The sequence below is a fragment of the Mustelus asterias genome, chromosome 13 (genome assembly GCF_964213995.1).
Source record: "Mustelus asterias chromosome 13, sMusAst1.hap1.1, whole genome shotgun sequence".
In the NCBI taxonomy this organism is placed as follows: domain Eukaryota; kingdom Metazoa; phylum Chordata; class Chondrichthyes; order Carcharhiniformes; family Triakidae; genus Mustelus; species Mustelus asterias.
This window is the reverse complement of record NC_135813.1, coordinates 4,075,273-4,095,334: the sequence shown is the minus strand read 5'-3', so window position 1 is coordinate 4,095,334 and position 20,062 is coordinate 4,075,273. Positions and strand designations below refer to the sequence as shown.

At 42.8% G+C, this 20,062-nt stretch overlaps 1 protein-coding gene across 4 annotated transcripts in view; it reads left to right on the top strand.

The window, feature by feature from the left end:
* Positions 1–20,062, top strand: part of odf2a (outer dense fiber of sperm tails 2a) — a 75,302-nt gene continuing 55,240 nt past the window's right edge. For 3 of the 4 annotated variants that reach the window (XM_078226228.1, XM_078226227.1, XM_078226225.1), the window contains exons 1-6: positions 1–319; positions 10,727–10,840; positions 11,260–11,379; positions 12,768–12,938; positions 14,996–15,183; positions 19,480–19,609. In XM_078226228.1, coding sequence (XP_078082354.1) covers positions 296–319; positions 10,727–10,840; positions 11,260–11,379; positions 12,768–12,938; positions 14,996–15,183; positions 19,480–19,609 — 747 coding nt within the window. In that variant the 5' untranslated portion in view covers positions 1–295. The remainder of the gene's footprint in view (positions 320–10,726; positions 10,841–11,259; positions 11,380–12,767; positions 12,939–14,995; positions 15,184–19,479; positions 19,610–20,062) is intronic. The other variant, XM_078226226.1, reaches the window with a different exon arrangement.

Below are 20,062 nucleotides of genomic sequence, written 5' to 3'. Positions count from 1 at the left end.
GACGTCGGGAGCGGCTGCTGCAAGCTCAAGGCAACCGCCCGAAGCGGCCGCTGGCAGCTGGAGCTTCGCATGGTAAGGAGCCGGGGATGGAGCTTCCCAGCCGGGGTAAAGAACCGTCACAGGGCCCGCTTCAACAGGGGAGGAGAACCCGCTGCGGCTTTCACTGAAATATGTCGCCAAAATAACCCTTCACAATTGATGGAAATAGCAAATTAAGGGGCATAGTAATTGTTGCTATGTAGGGAAATCTGACAGCCATTGTGTGCACAGCAAGATCCCACAGCCAATGAGATGAATGGCCAGTCATTTCTGCCTTGAGGTATCTCTTGGTTTTTTTTCTTCTATTCTCTCGTGGGATATGGCAAGGCTGGCATTTGCTGCCCTTGTACTAAGTAGCTTGCTGGACCATTTCAGAGGGTAGCATAATGGTAAATCTCTCTAGACTAATAATCCATAGGCTCAGGCTAATGCTCTGGCGACATGGCTGTTGGTGGAATCTAAATCAATAAATCTGGGTTTGAAAGCTAGTCTCGGTAATTGTGGCCATTCACTAATGAGCTTTAATTGAACATAGAACATTACAGCGCAGTACAGGCCCTTTGGCCCTCAATGTTGCGCTGACCAGTGAAACCAATCTAAAGCCCATCTAACCTACACTATTCCAGTATCATCCATATGTTTATCCAATGACCATTTAAATGCCCTTAATGTTGGCGAGTCCACTACTGTTGCAGGCAGGGCATTCCACGCCCTTACTACTCTCTGAGTGAAGAACCTACCTCTGACATCTGTCCTATATCTATCACCCCTCAATTTAAAGCTATGTCCCCTCGAGCTAGCTATCACCATCCGAGGAAAAAGGCTCTCACTATCCACCCTGTCTAATCCTCTGATCATCTTGTATGCCTCAATTAAGTCACTTCTTAACCTTCTCTCTAACGAAAACAGCCTTAAGTCATAGAATCATAGAATCCCTACAGTGCAGAAGGAGGCCATTCGGCCCATCGAGTCTACACCGACCACAATCCCACCCAGGCCCTACCCCCACATATTTTACCCGCCAATCCACGCATCTCAGGACTCTAAGGGACAATTTTTAACCTGGCCAATCAACCTAACCCGCACATCTTTGGACTGTGGGAGGAAACCGGAGCACCCGGAGGAAACCCACGCAGACACGAGGAGAATGTGCAAACTCCACACAGACAGTGACCCGAGCCGGGAATCGAACCTGGGACCCTGGAGCTGTGAAGCAGCAGTGCTAACCACTGTGCTACCGTGCCGCCCTCAGCCTTTCCTCATAAGACCTTCCCACCATGCCAGGCAACATCCTGATAAATCTCCTCTGCACCCTTTCCAATGCTTCCACATCCTTCCTATAATGCGGCAACCAGAACTGTATGCAATACTCCCAAGTGCGGCCGCACCAGAGTTTTGTACAGCTGCAACATGGCTTCCTGGCTCTGAAACTCAATCCCTCTACCAATAAAAGCTAACACTCTGTACACCTTCTTAACAACCCTATCAACCTGGGTGCCAACTTTCAGGGATCTATGCACATGGACACCAAGATCTCTCCGTTCGTCCACACTACCAAGTATCTTACCATTAGCCCAGTACTCTGTAATCCTGTTACTCCTTCCAAAGTGAATCACCTCACACTTTTCCACATTGAACTCCATTTGCCACCTCTCAGCCCAACTCTGCAGCTTATCTATGCCCCTCTGTAACCTGCAACAACCTTCCGCACTGTCCACAACTCCACCGACTTTAGTGTCATCCGCAAATTTACTACCCCATCCTTCTACGCCCTCATCCAGGTCATTTACAAAAATGACAAACAGCAGTGGCCCCAAAACACATCCTTGCGGTACATCATTAGTAACTGAACTCCAGGATGAACATTTCCCATCAACCACCACCCTCTGTCTTCTTACAGCTAGCCAATTCCTGATTCAAACCGCTAAATCACCCTCAATCCCGTGCCTCTGTATCTTCTGCAATAGCTTACCATGGGGAACCTTATCAAACGCTTTACTGAAATCCATATACACCACATCAACTGCTTTACCCTCATCCACCTCTTTGGTCACCTTCTCAAAGAACTCAATAAGGTTTGTGAGGCACGACCTACCCTTCACAAAACCGTGTTGACTATCCCTAATCAAATTATTTCTTTCTAGATTATTATAAATCCTATCTCTTATAATCCTTTCCAAAATTTTGTCCACAGCAGAAGTAAGGCTCACTGGTCTATAATTACCAGGTTTGTCTCTACTCCCCTTCTTGAACATGGGGACAACATTTGCTATCCTCCAGTCTTCTGGCACTATTCCTGTAGACAATGACGACATAAAGATCAAAGCCAAAGGCTCTGTAATCTCCTCCCTAGCCTCCCAGAGAATCCTAGGATAAATCCCATCTGGCCCAGGGGACTTATCTATTTTCACACTTTCCAGAATTGCTAACACCTCCTTTATGAACCTCAATTCCCGTCTAGTCCAATAGCTTGTATCTCAGTATTCTCCTCGACAACATTGTCTTTTTCCTGCGTGAATACTGATGAATTCGTACAGTGCAGAAAGAGGCCATTCGACCCATCAAGTCATCACTGACTCTCTGAAAGAGCATCTCATCGCAGGCCCGGCCCACCCCTCATTCCCCCTAACTCCATGCGTTTACCATGGCTAATCTGTCTAACCTATACATGGGTTACCTTTGAACTGTGGGAGGAAACTGGAGCACCTGGAAGAAGCCCATTTAGGCACTGGGAGAACAAACTGTTGCCTGTCAACCGCAACCAGGCTCACTGTCATCATTATTGTACCTGACCTGTTTCAGACAAGCATTTCACTATTCCCAGCACGGACCTCTCCCTTTCCTAGTCTGCTGAGTTTTGACTCCTAGCCCTTTGCCCTATCCCCACCTCCACCCATCGAACAAACCCAGTTCTACAATGGAAAAAGCGGGTGAGACCTGCAGCACTATTTTCAAAGTATGATACCTCCAACAAACCCTTTTGTAATGCATGGGAATATCAGTTTAGAATATGTGGTTTGGAGGGAAGGTCTTTCAAAGTTTGAATTTAACCTTAATTTTAAGCATATTAAAACTCTTGCAGATGCAGCAATTCGTTTTGAGTTTGTTTTGCTACAAAGGTGATTGTGTAACTTGGAAACTACGAAATGCCCAAAAGAGTGTGAGATTTCTAGGAGGTATGAGTTGTAGATTCCTGCCAAGCAAAATTTAAAAATTAATGTGTAGCATTTAGAAGACATAACTTGTACTCTTCCAAGACTTTGTGTGTTTGCTTTGAATGAAATGTTTTGCTTTGATACTGTAGAGAGGGAAGGGAAGTATTTTAATATTTTAGAAATACATTTTAAATATTGATTGCTTTACAACTACTGCACAATGTGAGCTTGAAAACAAAGGTTCATACTTATTTCACTTGGCAGCAAGATGTTATAGTGAACTTTACCCCTGTGGCAATAATGAGTCGCAATATGATGATAAAGCATCGTCTTGTATTTGAGATTCTGTTTTTGAGTTGAGAAGAAGTGGTTCCCACACTAAGACTATTTTAAACTGCCTTTTTTAGGCATCATTTGGGATTAATTCATGACAGTAAGTTTTCCTACTTTTGTTACAACCTTGAATTATTGATATGTTGCTAAATGTTAGGAATTAGAGAGAGTTTTTAAGTAAGTTGTATTTGTGGGTGTTAGGAATAAGGTATAACTTTAATTTTATAGTTATTTGTGAGTTGAAAAGGTGAAACCTGGGCCTAGTTTCATTTTGGAGTGGAGACAGCAGGCCTGGAGCTGTTTGTATGCCTGAATTTTAAATTAGGTTTTATGACCCTTGAAGTAGTTTAGGAAAGTTTGTTTATAAAAAGTAGGGGAAAAAACTGTGGTGTTGCCTAGCAATCGGATCTAGCGAGGGAAACCACAGAGAAGAACAGTAGTTTTAGTTCAGTTTGGTGGTCTATGCTCAAAGGTGAAGGAAGGAGTTTAAATCTCTAACTGGACATACTCCTCCTCTTCGGCAATCACTCGCTAACGAGTATGATGCCCACCTAAGGAGCTCTGTGATATTGGACGTGGGTTCTGTGGGTCCTTGCATGGCAGGTGAGCCCAATCCTAGAGCTGCATCTTCGACCACATACTTGGCAGGTGTTTCTGAGTGGGAGTGGTTTCGGTTCTTGGACTCTGGATGGCTGTTTCTTTCTCAGACCCCTTTTACGGGCCGCCTCTTGCCATCGGATGTCCTCGGAGAATTGTGTCCTTTCAATCAGCAGGTTCCTTCAGGTAAGTCATTTCTGAGCAAGGGTCTCCTAGGCGTTGATGTCTATTTTGCATTTCTTGAGGTAAACCTTCATGGTGTCTTTGAAGCACTTCCTTTGTCCTCCTCTTGTTTGGGAACCTTCCTTGAGCTGGACGAAGAAGATTTGCTTTGGCAGTTGGGATTCTAACATCCTAAGCATAAAGCCATCCCAGAGGAGTTGATTTTGGGTGATCGTGGCGTCGATGCTGGTGCTCTTGGCTTCTTCAAGGACACTGATGTTAGTATGCCTATCCTCCTAGCTGGTGCAGCGAATCCATCTCAGACAGCGTTAATGGTACCTTTCCAGGTATTGAGGTGGCGTCTGTATGTCGTCCAAGTTTCTGTGCCATATAGAAGAGTTGGAAGAAATGTAAAATAGACATCAACGCCTGGTAGACCCTTGCTCAGAAGTGACTTACCTGAAGGAACCTCCCGATTGAAAGGACACAATTCTCTGAGGACACCCGAAGAAGCTACACAATGCCCTTGCGTAGCTCCTTCTACACAAAGAACTTGGTGTCAGCACAAGTGCCGCGGTTGTCGAAGGCTCTCGTCTTTGGGTATCCAAAGGTGGTGCTCATGGATTGGATATGATGTTGGATCTCTGCATTGATGTCAGCCTTGGCTGAAAGGAGACTCCCCGGGTAGGGGAAATGTTCCATGTTTGGGAGGGTTTCTCTGCTGATCCTGAAGGGAGAGAACGGATCTTACCCTGGGGCGGGTTGGTAAAGGACTTGAGTCATGGTTGAGACTGAGACCAATTCAGGGAAGGTGTCAAGTGTGGCTTGGAGATTGCCATCTCCGCTCTGAGAATGTCATCTGCAAGCTGTTCTATGAGCGAAGTCAATGTCGTTTTCTTCTTGGATTTCAACCGGTTGAGGTTGAAAGGTTTTCTGTTCGTCCTGTAGACAATATCCACTGCACTGGGAATCTTGTTTTGACAAAGTGAAGGATGGTTGCGATGAATATGGAGAAAAGGGTGGGGGAAATGGCACATGTTTGACCCCGGTATTGACCTCAAAGATTTCTGTCTTATTTCCGTCAGTGAGTACTGTCACTGACATCTTGTTGTGCAGGAGTTGGACCTTAGGATCTGACTTGTCCAATAATAACTCTAGCTGGGATCATAACAGTATGAAGTGAATGCCTAGTTGACAAATGATTTGGTACAGACAGAGATCTGTCAAACTTTATCGTATTGAGAAACGGTCCAATTTTATATAAAATGACCTCTGCAGAAAAAAACATGTTGGCGACAAATCGCTTTCCCTAATCATTGTTTCCTTGAAGCACATGTAACTATAAACTGTAAGCATACAATCAAATGCTAGTGTCTTTTCCTTTATTGCTTGGCTTTTCTCTATTATGGTTATCATTTCACAATTTGCTTGCTCAGTATTTAATGTCCAATGTATATTTTAAGCAGCGTATTAATTTGAGGAATAGTATTTATTGTTGCTTTTTTCATTCTAAAATTGAGTTAGAAATAAAGTTAGCACAATTTCCAAAAGGCATCAAGAGTTAATAGGCAAGATAAGTGTGCATGGAATTGGAGGTACTATATTAACATTGATAGAGGTGGTTAACAGGAAGCAAAGAGTGGGGCAATTTCAAGTTCACAGATAGTGAATACTGGAGTACCATAAGGGAATAATGCTCTTTTGGAGAGTCGGTTCAGACTTGATGGGCCAAATGATCTCCTTCTGCATTGCAGGGATTATATGGTCAGTTCTGGGGCCTCAGCTATTTACAATTTCTATTAACTTAAATACATTGTTCTCTGTCGCATCTAGGTTTGATACCAAGCTAGGTGGGAAGTACATAGAGGCTGCAAAGAGATCTAGACAGACTAAGTGAATGGGCAACAAGATGGATTATCATGTAGGGAAGTGTGAAGTTCACTTTGGTCAAAAGAATGGAAAAGCAGAACTTTGTTTTTTGAAGGGTGGGAGTCTTGTGGGTGCTGATGTTTGGGGAGACAGGTACAGCAAGCAGTTAGGAAGGCAAGTGGTTGTTGGCCTTCATTGCCAGGGGAATAATGTTGTACAGGGTTCTGGTGAGACCACATCTGGAGTACTACGTGCAGTTTTGGTCTCCACGTAACATCTGCTTGCATTGGAGGCAGTATAGTGAAGGTTCACTAAGTTGGTGCCTAGGATGAGGGGGCTGTCCTATGATTAGAAGCTGAGCAAATTGGATCTATTCTTTTCCTCTGGAGTTTTGAAGATTGATACAATCTCATTGAAATTTTCAAGATTCTTAAGGGAGCTGATAGAGTGGACACGAGTGATTGTTTCTGCTGGTCGGGGAATCTAAAACTTGGATACGGTCTCAGTTTAAGGGGCCGATCATTTAGGGCTGAGAAGAGGAGAGATTGCTTTACTCAGAATTGTGAATCTGTGGTAACGTCAATCCCAGAGTATTGTGGATGCTCCATCGTTGAATACACTTAAGGCTGAGACTTTTGGTGCCTCTGGGAATTGAGGGGAATGGACAGGAAAGTGGACTTGAAGCCTGAGATCAGCCATGGTCATATTAAATAGTCATGATGTGGGGATGCCGGCGTTGGACTGGGGTAAACACAGTAAGAAGTCTCAACACCAGGTTAAAGTCCAACAGGTTTATTTGGTAGCAAAAGCCACTAGCTTTCGGAGCGTTGCTTCTTCGTCAGGTAAGTGGGAGTTCTGTTCACAAACAGGGCATATAAAGGCACAAACTCAATTTACAAAATAATAGTTTTACACGTGATAGTACATATCTCTTTAACCTGTGCTTAATGCTCTCCACTCACATTGTCTGTACCTTTAAGACTTGATTACCTGTAAAGACTCGCATTCCATTATTTTGTAAATTGAGTTTGTGTCTTTATATGCCCTGTTTGTGAACAGATCTCCCACTTACCTGATGAAGGGGCAGCGCTCCGAAAGCTAGTGGCTTGTGCTACCAAATAAACCTGTTGGACTATAACCTGGTGTTGTGAGACTTCTTACCATATTAAATAGCACAGCAGGCTCAACAGACCATATGATTTACTCCTGCCCCTATTTGTGTTTGTGGGATTTGCATCAAATCCCAGGAATTAAATGTATTACTAGGTTAATGTTTTAGAGCCGCACTTGAGAGAGTGTTGCCGTGCAAGAGGTGTGTCCAATGGATAATGTTAACTAAGGCCATCTATACTTGTTTTACTGGTTCAGTTTGGATATTGAAGCACTATTCAAAGGGTACACACAATTAGGGATGAGCAACAAAAGCCAGCCATTCTCGTGATATTTACATCAGTAAAAGAACTTTTATTTAAAATGCTGCTAAGATGGCCTGCTGGGAACATGAGAAAAAGTAGACCATTCAGACCAAGGTTCCTCTGCCATCCAATTTAATAATAGCTGACTGACATCCACCTGAACTCAAGTTTACCTGCCTTTTCTCCATATCCCTTGATAGTTAGCAAAAAAACAATATCTCTTGAAAGCTCAATTTGACCCAGAATCCACAGCCTTTTGGGAGTGATTTCCACCATTGTTTGTGCAAAAAGCACTTCCTGAATGGCCAAGCTCCCCCGGCTGATTTCTCCCATCAGAGGAAATAGTTTCTCCATTCCAAATCCTTTTAAATTTGAAACATCTTATTCGGACTATCACTCAACCTCCGACAGTCGAGGAAATACAAGCAAGTTTTTGTAAGCTTCCGTCATCACTTAACCCTCAAAGCCTTAGTCTAATTCTTTTCGCTCGCTCTTGCTCTCCTCAGCCCCTAACAAAACTCTTATACATCTATGACTGCGGCCAAATTCACTCCAACTCAATTTTCAAGTTTGCTGATGACACCACCGTAGTTGGTCAGATCTCAAACAGTGATGAGTTGGAGTACAGGAAAGAGATGGAGAATCTGGTGAATTTATGCGACGACCATAATCTCTCTCTCAATATCAGTAAAACGAAGGCGATAGTCATCGACTTCAGGAAGCATAGTGGAGGAGATGCCCCTGTCTACATCAATGGGGATAAAGTGGAAATGGTCGAGAGCTTCAATTTTCTAGGTATCTAGATCAACAACAACTTGTCCTGGTCCCTCCACGCTGACACTATAGTTAAGATAGCCCACCAACGTCTCTACCTCCTCAGGAGGCTAAGGAAATGCGGCATGTTCGCTACCAACTTTTACAGATGCACCATAGAAAGCATCAAAGAACAATACATCCTTTCTGGATGTATCACAGCTTGGTATGGCTCCTGCCCTGACCACTGCAAGAAACTGCAAAGGGTCGTGAACAAAGCCAAGTCCATCATGCAAACCATCTTCCCATCCATTGACTCTGTCGACACTTCCTGCTGCCTCGGAAAAGCAGCCAGCATAATCGAGAACTCCACGCACCCCAAGCATTCTCTCTTCCACCTCCTTCCATTGGGAAAAATATACAAAAGTCTGAGGTCACGTGCCAACTGACTCAAGTACAGCTTCTTCCCTGCTGCCGTTAGACTTTTGAATGGACCTACCTCATATTAAGTTGCTTTCTCTACACCCTAGCTCTGACTATAACACTACATTCTGCACCTTTTTCCCTTTTCAATGAACGGTATGTTTTGTCTGTAGCGTGCAAGAAACAATAGTTTTCAGTGTCTGCTAATACATGGGACAAATCAAATCTGCCCCCCCCCCCAGGTGTTGTCTGACCTAAGTTTCTTCCCCCCCCCCCCCCCCCCCCCGCATTTTCCATTTATCCAAGGCAAACTGCTTGGTGTTTGCGATAGACGAAAAGATCAGGATGTTTCAAGTTTAGAAGAACTGGCAGAAAATGATTTTTTTCTGTTTGGGCGCCGTGATCAAATGCAGTTCAGGCAAAACGGCATTAGAGGGCAGAGTATAATTGGACATAAATTTTTGTCTTTATTTTTAATATATTCTGTTATCCATAATTAAATAGCAGCTGCAGCATTCGATGAAACAAAGCTTGTAATGCAGTGAAACTTCTGAGGAACGAGAAGTTGCAAAACTGTTGTAACTGTGAGGAGGGGGATGTAATTATATCATGAAAGGTTTACATTGGCAATCTCCATTATAAATTCAAATGTCAGAATATCTAATGTAAAAGGTTGCCAGTGAATGTATGTAGATGCAACATTCTTATTTTGAACAACAAACAAAATATTTATGAAGTGCCTTTATCTCCAGGGCTGCAGTACAAGGAAGTTCTACTTCATTTGTACAAAGCCTTGGTCAACACTAATTTGGGGTAATGTATTTAGTTCGGGACGCTGCACCTCAGGAAAGATTTTTTTAAAATATGTTGTCCTTGAATTGGGTACATTGTCAATTCACTACAACAAACCAGAGCTAAAAGTTTAATTTATGAGAACGTGTGCAAAGCTTGGATTGCATTCCCTTGAGGTTGAGGGTTGATCCAATTGGGGTGTTTAAAATGACCAAGCTATTTGATGTGGTAGATGTAAAGAACCTATTTCCTCTGGCGGGGAGAAACTAAAGTGGGCACAGTCCTAAAATTGGAGCGAGACCAGTCAGAACCTCACACGGTGGTGGAAATCTGGAACACTCTTCACCCAAAAGGATGTGAATGCTGGATTAATTCAAAGTTTCAAGATTGGGACGGCACGGTGGCATAGTGGTTAGCACTGCTGCCTCACAGCGGCAGGGACCTGGCTCGGGTCACTATCTGTGCGGAGTCTGCACGTTCTCCCCGTGTCTGCGTGAGTTTCCTTCAAGTTCTCCGGTTTCCTCCCAAGTCCAAAGATGTGCGGGTTAGATGGATTGGCCATGCTAAATTGCCCCTTAATGTCAGGGGGACCAGCTAGGATAAATGCATGGGAGTTTGGGAATAGGGCCTGGGTGGGATTGTGGTCGGTGCAGACTCGATGGGCTGAATGGCCTCCTACTGCACTGTAGGATTCTATGAATGGTTGTTTTATTTTTTTTTGTTTGGATAAGCATATCTAGAGTTGGGAATCAAAGATGGGTTGGTGGAGTTGAAATGCAGATCAGCCTTGATCTGAACAGGCTACTCCTGTTCCTGTATTCCTGGAGTTTATGATATCTTTATATGAAATTGTGAAGGCCAGTGGTTTGGTTCTGCTTCCTTAGAAACTTAAGGAAGCTGTTTTTATAGATTGAAGCAAATGACCTGGAGAAGATCCAATCCGTTTAAAATGGGCTGGTGGTTTGTATCAAATGATTTGGAACAACCTAATATTTTTGTGGGGTTGGAAGGGAAATCCTATTGTGTGTTAATATGGACTGCATTCAACTGAGTGAGGCCTCCCAGTGTAATTGTAGTGTTTTCTTTCATTGTGCTATCCTGTGTAGAAGGATTTTTCCTGTTATAACTTTCCTCAATCCTTAAAAGAGGAGTCAGAAATAATTTGATTCTTGTGTTCCTTTGAATCAGCTGAGAAGAGAAATGAAAACCAGAACCTCTCCCCTGCTCCATGTTCATGTCGATGAAACTACTCCTGTTCATGTTCATGTGAAAAAGAGCCCAAGACCGGCAAAGAAAGTTCAGGTAAATTGCTAGAATCTTGTATGTAAAACAAAAAATTACTGTCTGTCTCTCTTGTTGTCTTGTGCACTTGGACTCTTTCTCCTCTTGTGCATTTTCTATGCCTATCTATCTCTCATCTTCCTTTCCCACTCTGTTTCTGTGAATGGAAATAAAATAAATTTCACTCTTTTATGTAATTAACAGAAATTGCATTTTGTTTAGAACAGTACAGCACAGTACAGGCCCTTCAGCCCACGATGTTGTGCCGAACCTTTTCCTTATGTGATCCTATTTTGAATGACAATTGTAGCTTCATGTTTGTCAAGACATCAATAGTTGCAGACTGCAGTTTCCAAAGGATTGTTCTTTGACAAACGGTCATCTGTTAAAATGAGATAAATGTATTACACTGTTTAACATTTTATCTTTTTAATGTGTAGCAAAAGCTGAAAGGAACTGGGGAATTTGGCAATCTACGAGCAACCAGTAAGGTCAAGACCAAGGTCCCATGGATTCCACCAGGCAAAACATCAGTGAGGGATGTTGGCTACAAATGGGAGGTTTGTCTCGTAAATTCTTTTGGGAATGTTTTTGTATTGAGGATGCAGTTATACTGTAGTTTCTGCTTCACAGTGGTGCACATATGTTCTTATAAGTCTGGTATGAATCTGACTCCAAAAATACCATGTGTGTGACACCCAACTTACCCTCACTTTGCTCGACTGTTCCACTGTTGCTGAATTATTAGAACCTCGTCTGGCATGCAATACTGGATGAGCAGGAATCTTCTTGAATTGACTACTGACTACCTGCTAAAAATCCTGTGCCTCAGCTCCAGACTCCAGTTCTCTGCTTGGCAACTGTCTGAAATGTACTTTTCGCTACTGTCATATTTGAACTTCCAACCAATCTGCACCATCACTGTTTCCATTTCTGTAACATTGTCTGTCTTCACTTCTACTGTCTTCTACTGTTGAAACCCTCAGCCATTCCTTTGTTACCTCTGTATTTGTTCCAGTGCACTTCTGACCAGCTAAACTTTACCTGAGTAAACTTGAAGTCATCCAAAACTCTACTACCCAAGTCCTTACTTGCACTGAGTCCTGTTCATCCTTGTGTTCACTGACCTATATTGGCTCCTGCTCAAGTAAAGCCTTGATTTTAAAATTCTACTCTTTGTTTTCAAATCTCTCCATGATCTTGTCCTTCCCTTTCTCTCCCATATCTTCCGGCCCACATCCCTCTGTGGTATCCATGCTCATCTAATTCTGGCTTCTTGAGCACCTCTGTTTTTATTTACCTCTTGTCATTGTCAGCTGTATCTTCAAAAGTAAAGTAAAAGTTTATCTATTAGTGTCACAAGTAGGCTTACATTAACACTGCAATGAAGCTATTGTGAAAATCCCCCAGTTGCCACACTCTGATGCCTGTTTGGGTACACTGATGCACCTAACCAGTACGTCTTTCGGACTGTGGAAGGAAACCGGAGCACCCAGAGGAAACCCACACAGACACGGGGAAAATGTGTAGACTCTACACAGATAGTGATCCAAGCCGGGAATGAAATCAGTGTTCCTGGCACTGTGAGGCTGCAGTGCTACCTCTGTGTGGCACTGTGAGGCTGCAGTGCTACCTCTGTGTGGCACAACTCCCTGGATCCTCAGCACTGAAACTTTTCCACCTATCCTCCTTTAAGACACTCTTTAAAACCTACCTGCTTGACAAAACTTTTGTCCATCTACCCTCATATCATCTTGGGTGGTTCTGGATCAAATTTAGTTTTATATTGCTCCTGTGAAGTGCTGTGGGATCATTTATTGTGTTAAATGCCCAGAGATGGTAATAAATTCAAACATCTGCTGGGATGTTTTGACCTGTTCATAGATCAGGTATGTAAGATAATTGCTAGCGATAGGTAACTATTGCCATCATGCTATTTCTGTTCCAGGGCCCAACTCATCGACTAGACATAACTCCTGTTGACGTTGAAAAATTCCATTCAACACTTCACCTCAGTGATCTCTCCACTGATGATGAAGAGGCTGTACATGGGAAGATGAATGAGTATGAGAAGAAAATTGACTGTCTTATGAACCAAGTGGGATCACTAAAAAATGAAGTAAGATTTAGCCATGGTTATGGGAAGATACGATTTTAAAAGACGGTGATAAATCAAGTGATATGCTATCAATTCCATTAATTTAGCTTTTTCATACCATTACATGCATCAGATATCTCGAAAGCTTCTCAAAGTGCTTTGCAAAATGAGTTATAAAGTCAGAGGTTTACAGCATGGAAAAAGGCCTTTTGGCCCAACTTGTCCATGCCACCCAGTTTTTAACCACTAAGCTAGTCTCAATTGCCTGCATTTGGCCCATATCCCTCTATACCCATGTAACTGTCTTCAATGCTTTTTAAAAGTCAAAATTGTACCCGCCTCTACTACTGCCTCTGACAGCTCGTTCCAGACACTCGCCACCCTCAGTGTGAAAAAATTACCCCTCTGGACCCTTTTGTATCTCTTCCCTCTCACCTTAAACCTATGTCCTCTAGTTTTAGATTCCCCAACGTTTTGGGAAAAGATGTTGACTATCTCGCTGATGTATGCCTCTCATTATTTTATAGGCCTCTATAAGATCACCCCTCAGCCTCCTACGCACCAGAGTAAAAAGTCTCAATCTACCCAGGCTCTCCTTGTAGCTCAAACCATCAAAGTCCCGGTAGCATTCTAGTAAATCTTCTGCACTCTCTCTAGTTTAATAATATCCTTTCTATAATAGGGTGACCAGAACTGTACACAGTATTCCAAGTGTGGCCTTACCAATATCTAGTACAACTTCAACAAGACGTCCCAACTCCTGTATTCAAAGTTCTTACCAATGAAACTAAGCATGCCGAATGCCTTCTTCATCACCCTGTCCACCTGTGACTCTACTTTCAAGGAGCTATGAACCTGTACCCCTAGATCTCTTTGTTCTATAACTCTCCCCAACTCCTTACCATTCACTGAGTAAGTCCTGCCCTGGTTCGATCTACCAAAATGCACCACCTCGCATTTATCTAAAACTCCGTCTGCCATTCATCAGTCCACTGACCCAATTGATCACAGTCCCGTTGCAATCCAAGTTGACCTTCTTTCACTGTCCACTATGCCACCAATCTTGGTATCATCTGCAAACTTACTAACCATGCCTCCTAAATTCTTATCCAAATCATTAATATAAATGACAAATAACAGTGGACCCAGCACTGATCCCTGAGGCATACCGCTGGTCACAGGCCTCCAGTTTGAAAAACAACCCTCTTCAACCACCCTCTGTCTTCTGTCATCAAGCCAATTTTGTATCCATTTAGCTACCTCACCCTGGATCCCGTGAGATTTAACCTTATGCAACAACCTACCATGCGGTACTTTATCAAAGGCCTTGCTAAAGTCCATGTAGACAAACATCAGCTGCACTGCCCTCATCTACCTTCTTGGTTACCCCTTCAAAAAACCTCAAAAATGTAAACAGTAATGTAATGAATGACCAGTTAATTTGTTGCTGAAAATAAAAACAAATTACTGTGGATGAATTTGAAGCAAAAACAGAAAATGTTGGAAAATCTCTGCAGGTCTGACAGACTCGCAACATTAGCTCTGTTCTCTCTCTATAGATGCTGTCAGACCTGCTGAGGTTTTCCAGCATTTTCTGTAATTTATTGTTCGTCTTGTTTGAAGAAGGAATGTTGTCCAGGACACCAGCAAGTTTGTTTGCTCTTTAATATTGTACCATGAGATTTTTAACGTAAAATGGTACCAGCAGGCTACCACCTTCTTGGATTATGTATTCCAGAGTGGGGCTTGAAACAATAACCTGCTGACTCAGAGGTAGGAGTTGAATTATGATGCTTGTTCCATGTCCAACTGAAAATATCTATACTCTAACCATTGTTTGCATCATTCGGATCTATTTTCAATTGTATTTCTTGATTTGGATTGATTTGATTTTTTTTTCAATGTCCCTCATCTCTTATCCAGTGGAGACAAAGCTCAGACTTTTTATTTTGCTTCTCATTATCTGCAGTAAAAATAAGCTCAGTCACCTGTGTCTTTTTCATGTTACTATCCCAAAGCCTCAAATGACCATCCTTGTTTCTGTTTGAGAATCCTGATTGTGATTCTGTTTTTTGCAGATTGAATTGAGGAAGAAAAATCACCTATTGGAGCAGCGAGAGGAGGAGTTGAATGAGTCCAAGCGGTTGATTGAAGAGAAAGAGGAGGAATTAGCTGAAGTTACCAAGGAGCTGGTTCTTACAGAGCACAAGAATGAATTGCTTCAAAGAGACATTGAGATGATGAAAGAGGATCCCGATATTTCCTGGTACAGGATTTGTAACTAATTTTCTCCTTGACTTCTGTTAGGACCTTACACCCTGACTCAACTCGAACCATAGGTGATCCGAGCCATGCCTGTTGCCTTGCAACAGGAGATCCATTTGCCGTTGGGCAAAATAGATTGGATGACTCCCTGGCAGACACTATCCATCATAATGAATTGGACAACTTGACCAACCTGGCTAAGAACCAAGATCATTTATTTGTTGTTTTAGTGAATTTGACTCAGTGGGTTTGGAAAGCCATTGGTATAATTGCTGAATAACTGAGCCATTCTAAAGGATATTGGAGTGATTGCTTTTTGGCAAAAGCATGAATTTGATAAGTGAAATAGCAGCCTTGACTTGCTTTTCCATTGGAAGGAATAAATTGCGAACTTTTAAGAAAAATAGAACATGAGAGAGCCAACATAGCTTATTGGATGCCAGTCATGCTTGATGCAGATTGATGGTATACTTGAAGGGGATTTAGAAATTACTTGCAGACATTTCACAAAGCTTTTCAGACAGTATTATACCAAAGTTGGCAGGAAAGGCATAGGTGGAGGGTTCCTGAAATAAATTGGAAATTTGGCTGGAGCCGAGAAAACAAAGGCTGATTCAGTATGTTGATGGACAACACTTGAATGTTTTAGGTATCAGTCCTGCGGCTGTTGCTGTTTATAATGTATCAAATGACTTGCAAGCAGGCAATTAAATCCCAAATTTGCAAATGGGAGGTACTGCAAAGAGCAGTAAACAAGCTGCTCAGATACAAAAGGACTGGGGATGGATTGACTGATAAATGGCAAATATCATCTAACAGACAGATAACAATAACATCTTCAACGTAATAAAAGATCTTCACAGGAACATTATAAAACAAAAAATGGTATTGACTTGCATGAAGCAGTATTAGGTCAAATAACCAAGAACTTGGGCAAAGAGGTAGGTTTTAGGAGTCACTTGAGAGGGGAAAACAAGGTAGAGAGGTGGAGGGTGGGAGTTCTACAACCTAAGCAGCGGAAGACAGTCACAAATGGTGGCAAGATCAAATTTGGGGTTGCTTAAGAGGCCAGAATGAGGTGAGCAGAGATATCTTGGAAGGTTGTGGGCTGGAGGAGATTAGAGGTTGGGAGGCTGTGGAAGGATTTGAAACGAGGATAAGAAATTCAGCATCAAGATGTTTCTTGAACTGGGAACAATAAGTCAGCGAGCATAGGGGTGATAGATGAATGGATCTTGCTGCAAGTTAAGAAATGTGCAGCAGAGTTTTGAATGACCTCAAGTTTATAGAGGGTAGAATGTGGGAGGCCAGCCAGGAGTGTACTGAAATAGTCAAGTCTGAAGATGATAAAAGTCATGAATGAGTGTTTCAGCAACAGACAGACTAAGACAGGAGAAGCTGGGTGATACGGAAATGGGAAAAGAAAATCCCTGTGGTGGTGTGGATATGTGGTCAGAAGCTCATCTCTGGTTTAAATATGATACACTGGTTGTGACAGACTGGTTTAGTTTCAGATTGTTGCCAGGGCGAGGAACGGAATCAGGAGCTAGGAAACTTAACTTGGGAGCAGTGACTAAAAATAATGGATTCCGTTTTCCCATATTTAATTAGAGGAGGTTTCTGCAAATCCTGTATTTGCTGTCAGATAAGCAGTCTGATAGTGTAGCAGCAGTGGAGGAATTGAGAGAGGTGACGGTGAGGTAGTGCTGGGTGTTAATGTACATGTAAAAACTTAATACAAGGTAGGTCCATTCAAAAGTCTGACAGCAGCAGGGAAGATGCTGTTCCTGAGTCGGTTGGTACGTGTCCTCAGACTTTTGTATCTTTTTCCTGACGGAAGAAGGTGGAAGAGAGAATGTCCGGGGTATGTGGGGTCCTCGCTTATACTGGCTGCTTTTCTGAGGCAGCAGGAAGTGTAGACATAAGAACATAAGAACATAAGAAATAGGAGCAGGAGTAGGTCATCTAGCCCCTCGAGCCTGCCCCGCCATTCAATAAGATCATGGCTGATCTGACGTGGATCAGTACCACTTACCCGCCTGATCCCCATAACCCTTAATTCCCTTACCGATCAGGAATCCATCCATCCGCGCTTTAAACATATTCAGTGAGGTAGCCTCCACCACCTCAGTGGGCAGAGAATTCCAGAGATTCACCACCCTCTGGGAGAAGAAGTTCCTCCTCAACTCTGTCTTAAACCGACCCCCCTTTATTTTGAGGCTGTGTCCTCTAGTTTTAACTTCCTTACTAAGTGGAAAGAATCTCTCCGCCTCCACCCTATCCAGCCCCCGCATTATCTTATAAGTCTCCATAAGATCCCCCCTCATCCTTCTAAACTCCAACGAGTACAAACCCAATCTCCTCAGCCTCTCCTCATAATCCAAACCCCTCATCTCTGGTATCAACCTGGTGAACCTTCTCTGCACTCCCTCCAATGCCAATATATCCTTCCTCATATAAGGGGACCAATACTGCACACAGTATTCCAGCTGCGGCCTCACCAATGCCCTGTACAGGTGCATCAAGACATCCCTGCTTTTATATTCTATTCCCCTCGCAATATAGGCCAACATCCCATTTGCCTTCTTGATCACCTGTTGTACCTGCAGACTGGGCTTTTGCGTCTCATGCACAAGGACCCCCAGGTCCCTTTGCACGGTAGCATGTTTTAATTTGTTTCCATTAAGATAGTAATCCCATTTGTTATTATTTCCTCCAAAGTGTATAACCTCGCATTTATCAACGTTATACTCCATTTGCCATATCCTCGCCCACTCACTCAGCCTGTCAGAGACAGAGTCAATGGATGGGAGGCTGGTTTGTGTGATGGATTGGGCTACATTCACAACCTTTTGTAGCTTCTTGCGGTCTTGGGCAGAGCAGGGGCCATACCAAGCTGTGATACAACCAGAAAGAATGTTTTCTAAGCTGCATCTGTAAAAGTTGGTGAGAGTCGTAGCTGACATGCCAAACTTCTTTAGTCTTCTGAGAAAGTAGAGGCGTTGGTGGGCTTTCTTAACTATAGTGTCGGCATGGGGGGACCAGGACAGGTTGTTGGTGATCTGGACACCTGAAAACTTGAAGCTTTCGACCATTTCTACTTCGTCCCCATCGATGTAGACAGGACATGTTCTCTATTACGCTCCCTGAAGTCAATGACTATCTCCTTCATTTTGTTGACATTGAGGGAGAGATTATTGTCGGCGCGCCAGTTCACCAGATTCACCAGTCAAATAGGGGGTCAAGGATAGATCCTTGGGGGATACCAGAGGCAATGGAAGTGAAACTATTGCAAGTGATACTTTGGCTACGATTAGATAAGAATGGAACCTTGAGAGCAGTTTCACCCAAGTGGACAACAGTGGAGATATATTGGGGAAGGATGATTGGGCAACAGGCTGCAGGAAGGTCCAGAGGGATAATAAATAGTCACATGGATGCCATTTGTGACTTTGAGTCTTTTCAATGCTATTGGACAGAACAAAATATGAGGAAAGGATAATAAACACTGACAATATTAGCTAAATAGTATTCCATAGTATAGATATTTGGGGATGCTAATGGCTAGATTGCTCAAACTGTCATTGTAGTGTGCAGTGGCAGCATAGTTGGCAGATAGGACCTTGGCCTGTCTGAAGACCCACAAAAGTTGTAATTGAGTTTGTCAAGCTTGTTGATACATAGGAAATAGTGTGCACATTGCTGATTAAGTTTCAAAAATAAAGGAGTATGACTGAGATCACAGGATATGAAATGTCCAAGATATTAGAGGTGGCTGAAAGGATCCCAGTTATCTTTTCGTGTTTTCTGCCAACCTATGTTTTCTTCTGCCCCAAAACAATTGCTTACAATTTTGTCAACCAAGATTCTAATTCTCTGGTACTGTGCCACCTGGCTTCCGGCCTTGTCCCTTCAACCCAATGAAAATATTGTTGCCCATGACCTTCCTATATTTAATCCCATGTACCCCTAAGACCTGTCTTTTCCGAGATGTATTTCAAGTGACTTCAAAATGCTTGCTTTCAATTCCCTCCCTATCCTATGTTCCTGCCCAATATCATTGCATTTGCCTCTGTTCCTGTAACACTGGACTTCTCCTTGTCACCCAGTGCCACCACTTCAGTTAATAGCTACGTGCTCAGCTGCTGCACTCATCATTTTTGTCTAGTTTGCTCCATTTTACTTGTTTCCATTTCAGAAATCTCAAAATCTTTGTTTAGTTTCTGCTGGTTGTCCACTGTTCTGTCTTCCTTTAACACGCATTTTGAATGCTCACTGAAACATTGCTTGTTCACAGCTTAGAAAAGAAACGTTGGCGGAAAGAAAAGGACACCCTGTTGAAAATGCTGGTTGAGGCGGAGATGGATGGGGCAGCTGCAGCGAAGCAGGTTGCAGCCCTCCGCAGTGCCATCAGTAAACTGCGCATGGTGAGTATAATTTTTCTTTTGCCTTTCTAACTTGTATTTTGTTGTCTTTACAAAAGTTGCTTCCCATCATCCTGGCACATCCCATATTGTTAATGCTGAAACACCTGAAACAAAACTTATGGACAGGAAAGTTCATGTTTTGACCCTGATCCTTCATGCAATCGGGCCGAAGAATCTGTCTTTCTCATCAGTGTGAATTTCCACTCTTTTCTGTTTTTGGTATTTCTTTGATAGCACTTCATTGCTAGAATAATTCTCAAAATTTCTAAAACGCATAATATTATATACGACTTGAGTCGGAGCCAAGGGGATAAAAGAGAAGAATGTCAACAGCTATCTTTGTGAACAATTTTGAAATTATATCTGCTGGTTCACCCATGTGTTTTTGCCTCTTGCAGTCCAAGAGGACTGTTGTAAGCCTTCAGCAATCGGTATCAGTAGGATGGTCCTGAA